Below are 6,033 nucleotides of genomic sequence, written 5' to 3'. Positions count from 1 at the left end.
TCCAGCTTTATAACTCACTGCATGTTGCAGATTTTACCCAATTTAGCTTCAAATTCACACATTAATCAACATTATCTTTTATAATCTTTCAAATGTAGAACCTAGCCTCTAAATTAACACTTCTACTTGAAATAAACTTGTAATTAGAAGCATACATTTGATGATTAACACATAATCCTCAAGAATCTAACATTGATTATCAAGGATTGAAAGATTAATCTTAAGTGTGTGTAAATCACACCTTGAGTGTGTGAGAGTTCTAGAGGTGAGAAAATATGACTGATTTAGAGAGCTAGGCACGGTTTTGACCTGTTTTGTTCAACAGTCCACCTAGTTTGCCATAGTTGACAGATTTAGTCCCTCATACGTAACTTGGTCGTTTCAACTCCGTTTCGCACAAAACTTTCCAGATCTCATAATTGATATATAAGAAGCTTAAATATAAAATTCCAACCTCTAACTCGATCCAGAAGTCCATATTCCAATCTAACTTAAGTAAGTACTAATCCATAAAATACTATACTAACTTAATTAAACATGCTTAGCAACTTAAATGGACTTTTAGAAAGTTGGATGTTACAAATACCTCCCCTTTTTAAGATTTCGTCTTCGAAATCATGATTGCAATAATAATGAAGGGTACTTAGTCATCATCTCATCTTTGCGTTCCCATGTCCAATTTGTCCCATGATGATGTTTCCACTTCACTAATACCAAATCTACCTCTCTATTGTGCAATTTCACTGTTCGCTCTTTCAAGATACTTTTGGGCTCTTCGGCATATCGAAGCTTTTCATTTATCTTAACTTCCGATAATGGTACTACTTCCTCATGTTTGCTCAAACATTTTCGTAGATAACCGACATGGAAAACATCATGTATACCCGTTAATTCTTCGGGTAGTTCTAAACGGTAAACTTGTTTCTCGACCCGTTCAATAATCTTGAATGGACCGATAAAACAAGGACTGAGATTACCTTTCTTTCTAAACCGTAATACTCCACGCCACAGGGAAACCTTCAACATGACCAAATCTTCGACTGAGAACTCGATCGGTCTTCTGCGGTGATCAGCGTATGACTTTTGTCGGTCCTGAGCCGCTTTCATTCTCTCTCGAATCACCTGTATTTTGTCGTGTGTGATTTGTACAAGTTCGGGTCCAGCAAGTATCTTTTCTCCGGTTTCTCTCCAACACAGAGGCGTATGACACTTACGACCGTACATGGCCTCAAACGGTGCCATTCCAATTGTCGAATGGTAGTTGTTGTTGTAAGAAAATTCAATTAATGGCAGATGAGTATCCCAGATACCACCGAACTCTAAAATACAGGCACGAAGCATATCCTCTAAAGTATGAATGTGCGCTCAGATTGCCCGTCAGTTTGAGGGTGATACGTGGTGCTGAAGGCCAACTGCGTCCCAAGTTCTCGTTGTAACCCCGACCAGAATTTAGACGTGAAATGTGAATCACGATCAGAGATGATTTTAGTCGGTATACCATGTCGAGCGATAATTTCATCAATATAAAGTCGTGCCCACTTATCCAACGGATACGATTCTAGAATGGGAAGAAAATGCACAGATTTCGTCAACCGGTCCACAATGACCCAAATACTATCATGCTGTCGCTGAGTCTTTGGCAACTTCGTAACTAGGTCTCTTGTTAACTCCTTCCATTTCCACACTGGAACCTCTAAAGGCTGTAAACTCCCGTATGGCTTTTGATGTTCAGCCTTCACTTTCATACAGGTAATACACTGCTCAACATAATGTGTAATATCGGTTTTTATCCCCGGCCACCAGTAATCAATACGAAGATCATAGTACATCTTAGTGCTTCCTGGATGGATAGACATTCTCGAATTATGCGTCTCAGCCAATACAGTATATCGTCAACCACCAAATCTAGGGACCCAGATTTGGGTCTTAAAGACTTTCAAACCACGAGAGTCTTCAGATAAAAAGTCGACATGACCCACCATCTGTTCCGACTTGACATGCTCAGGCTTCAAAGCCTCGTGCTGCCATTTTCGTATATCATCGAACAGATTGGTTTTCATAGACATATGAGTGATAGCATAACATACATGATTCGTGTATGCTTTCTGACTCAAAGCATCCGCCACTACGTTGGCTTTACCCGGATGATAGAGTATCTCACAGTCGTAATCCTTAATGAGCTCCATAGCACGCTGCTGATGCATATTCAAAGTCTGTTGATGGAACAAGTATTTTAGACTTTTATGATCGGTGAAGAGTTGACATTTTGTGCCATAAAGATAGTGGTGCCACAATTTAAGTGCAAAGACCACCGCTGCCAACTCAAGATCATGAGTGGGGTAATTCTTTTCGTATTCCTTCAATTGACGTGACACATAAGCGATGACCCTTCCTTTCTGCATCAATACACAACCAAGTCCTAATCGTGAGGCATCACTATAAACTACAAAATCCTCACTACCTTCAGGTAAAGAAAGAGTTGGTGCGTGTGTCAAAAAATCTTTCAAAGTCTGAAATGCCTTTTCTTGATCTTTGGTCCACACAAATTTTGCATCTTTACGGGTAGGGGAAGTGAGAGGAAAAGAAATCTTAGAGAAATCCCGAATGAAACGTCGGTAATATCCCGCTAGGCCGAGAAAACTCCGAATCTCTGAGGCATTCTTGGGTTGCTCCCATTTTTGCACTGCTTCAATCTTGGCAGGATCCACAGAGATACCGTCACCGGACACGGTATGTCCCAAGAATTGTACCTGACGTAGCCAAAATTCATATTTTGAAAATTTAGCATAAAGTCGTTCTTTTCTCAACAACTCCAGCATCTATCGAAGGTGTGTTGCGTGATCAGTCTCAGACTTCGAGTACACAAGAATGTCATCAATGAATACAATTACAGACTTATCGAGCATCGAACAACATAGTCGATTCATTAAGTCCATAAACGCAGCTGGGGCATTTGTGAGACCGAAAAGCATCACCAGAAATTCATAATGCCCATATCTCGTACGGAAAGCAGTCTTAGGTACATCCTCCTCTCGTACCTTTAGCTAGTGATAACCTGATCCGAGATCAATCTTGGAGAAGAACTTTGTACCTTGAAGCTGATCAAACAAATCATCAATACGGGGTAACGGATACTTATTCTTAATTGTTACCTTATTCAGCTCACGATAATCGATGCACATCCGAAAAGATCCGTCTTTCTTCTTGACAAACAACACCGGAGCACCCCATGGTGAAGTGCTCGATCGTATGAAATCTTTATCCAATAGCTCTTGTAGTTGATCCATCATTCCTTTCATTTCTGGAGGCGCTAGACGATAATGAGTCTTCGCTATCGGTGTTGCACCCGGTATCAAGTCGATTCTAAACTCCACTTGCCTATCTRGTGGCAATCCAGGCAAGTCTTCAGGAAACACGTCCGGGTATTCACGTACTATTGGTACATTGTCCAGAGTCTTCTTCTTCATCTCCTATGTCGAATCTAGGACATACGTTAAGAAAGACGAGTATCCTTTAGTTAAATAATGTCGAGCCTTGAGTATGGAGATTAATTTAAGGTCGATCACTCGTCGTTTACCATAGACATGTAAGAATTCTCCATTTTCCATCGGAATTTGTACCATTCGCCGCGAGCAAATGATTTCTTCTCGGTTCTTCGTCAACCAATCCATACCAATTACCACATCAAAGTTATGAATATCCATTGGAATCAAATCGACCGTGAACTCATGGTCATCTAAGTCTAATTTACAGTCTTTATAAACTTTATCAGCTACGAGTGTTACTCCGTTTGCAGTGTCGATATTAAAAGGTTTTTCAAGCATGATTGGCACATAATCGAGGTACTGAGTATAATAAAGTGACAGAAAAGAATTCATGGCTCCCGAGTCAAATAAAATACATGCAGGTCTATCATTGAGAAGGAAAATACCTGTTATGACGTCCAGTTCCTTCAATGCCTCCTCTGTGATTTGAAAAGCCCTGGCTCGTGCCCTGGGCACCTCCTCCTTTTGGGTTGAAGTACCCACTCTCGTTGGTTGTTGTACCGAGGCTTTGCTTTCATCTTTTTTTATACGGGGACAATCTTTAATACGATGCCCTAACAATCTGTAGGAAAAGCATGCACGATCTCTCTGGGGACAATTCATCCTAACGTGACCCGCTTCACCGCAACAAAAGCATTTAATGACAGATCTATCCGTATCACACAGGCCTTGGTGTGTCTTTCCGCACCTCCGACAGTCTCTTGGTGTGCTTGACTGAAGGCTAAATGCCTGAGAGGATACACGTGGGGTACTCTGAGATTGAATTCTCCTCTGGTTGGAAAATCGAGAGAACCGCTGTGTTGGGGTAGACATCATCCTCTCAGTTCGTGGACGTTTCGACATCGGTTCATTTTCATCAGGAATGGATAATTCATACTTACAATGCCGAGCGTATTCAACTATCTTGCTAAAACTGGAACCATCACGACTTACCACAAAACTTCGAATCTCCTTCTGTAGTCCTCCAATGAAATGTTCGATCTTATCATGTTCGGAGCTCAGGAATCGTTATGTGAATCGTGTCTTCTTGTTGAATTTAGTTTCATAATCAAGTATAGTCATCTTACCTTGCTTCAAATCCAAGAACTCCTTTTCAAGATGCCTTTGTAGGTCAACAGGGCAATATTGTTCAAAGAACTTTTTCTGAAATTCGTCCTATGTCAAACTGTTACGTGTTGTCGCGTCTAAAGACTCATACGTGGCATTCCACCACACCAGGGATCGCTCTATGAGCATCGCAGATGCATATTTTACTTTATCTCTATCCAATACCTCGGTAATTCGGAACACCTTTTCCGTGTTCTGGATCCATTGCATCGCCATTTCAGGATTTGATTGCCCCGCATATTCTATAGCACCACAGCTTTTGAAAGTTTTAAATGAAACCCGGTCGGACTTAGGTTTCAGTGCATCTCCGACTTCGTTTGAATGCTTACCACGATTGTCGGGTTCCATGGGATTGTTTTGATTACGTTCTTCCTCAAAGCGTCGCTCCATTTCTTGATGCTGTCATTCTAGAGCCGTTGTCAATCGATCATCCAAAAGTTTCAATAGTCGTTTTGTACGAGGGGACAAAGCGGGATTTTCATCGTTCTCGGCATCTTCTGGAGCATTTATATTCAGTGTGGGGTTGTTTTCCCCAACATTTTGTGTTTGACTTTGCTCATCATGCTCCGACATTTTTGCTGTGAAAACAACACATCTATGTTAAACACAATCCTACCCTTGGTCCCAACCCAACTTAGGTTTCTCCTACAGGTCCGTATCCCGTATAAATCATTGCCTAGTTACTATACGATCTCAGTGCCTAGGTTTAAGTCTAAATACCATTTCTGATATTCAGATCGCTTAAACCGCGACTCTGATACCATAATTGTAACATCGGTTACGCTAATTCTTAATAAATAGAAACTATTTATCCAAAAGATTTTCCATAAAACAATCTCCAAGCAAATACGGGATATATGTTGTAGATTTCCACCAAAAATAAAATAACAAAGCCTGCAACCAACGATTTTCGGTACTCTAAGTCGGGTCCAAAAATACAAATATATCTACCGAAAAGTATTATATATATAGATACAACTCAAGAAGATATATGCACAACAAGTACCAAAAAGATATCCAGGATTTGGAATCCTACAAGCAGATCTAAACTGCTTTATCTTTCCCTTGGACAGCTACCGACCTTCCTGAAAAGAAAATTTATTCTAAAAAAATAAGCGACAAGGCTTAGTGATATTATACCAAAGCTTATAATTATATATTTTATAAAAAAATACAAATATTAGACGAAACAAAACATAAAGAATCGCTTATTTGTGAATTAGACTGTTAGCTCAAAAATCTGCCAGAATTTCGCCCAGAGCGCAGTACAACCAGAGGCTCTGGTCGTCCAGAGGGCCTCTGGTCCCGAAAGACTTGGAGTCCAGAGCTCTGGTTTATACAACAAGAGGCTCTGGTCGTCCAGAGGGCCTCTGGTCCCGAA

The 6,033-nt window shown here is 40.6% G+C and overlaps 1 protein-coding gene across 1 annotated transcript; it reads right to left on the bottom strand.

Moving 5' to 3' along the window:
• Window positions 1-615: 615 nt before the first annotated feature.
• LOC112528975 lies at window positions 616-1,242 on the bottom strand. The gene has a single exon (XM_025140061.1). The coding sequence runs from the start codon at window positions 1,240-1,242 to the stop codon at window positions 616-618; it is 627 nt and encodes a 208-aa protein (XP_024995829.1).
• Between the last annotated feature and the right edge of the window lie 4,791 nt (window positions 1,243-6,033).

The sequence above is a fragment of the Cynara cardunculus genome (assembly GCF_001531365.2).
Source record: "Cynara cardunculus var. scolymus isolate 2C chromosome LG 16, CcrdV1, whole genome shotgun sequence".
NCBI classification, from domain to species: domain Eukaryota; kingdom Viridiplantae; phylum Streptophyta; class Magnoliopsida; order Asterales; family Asteraceae; genus Cynara; species Cynara cardunculus.
The sequence above is the reverse complement of the archived record's forward strand: the minus strand, read 5'-3'. Positions and strand labels throughout refer to the sequence as shown.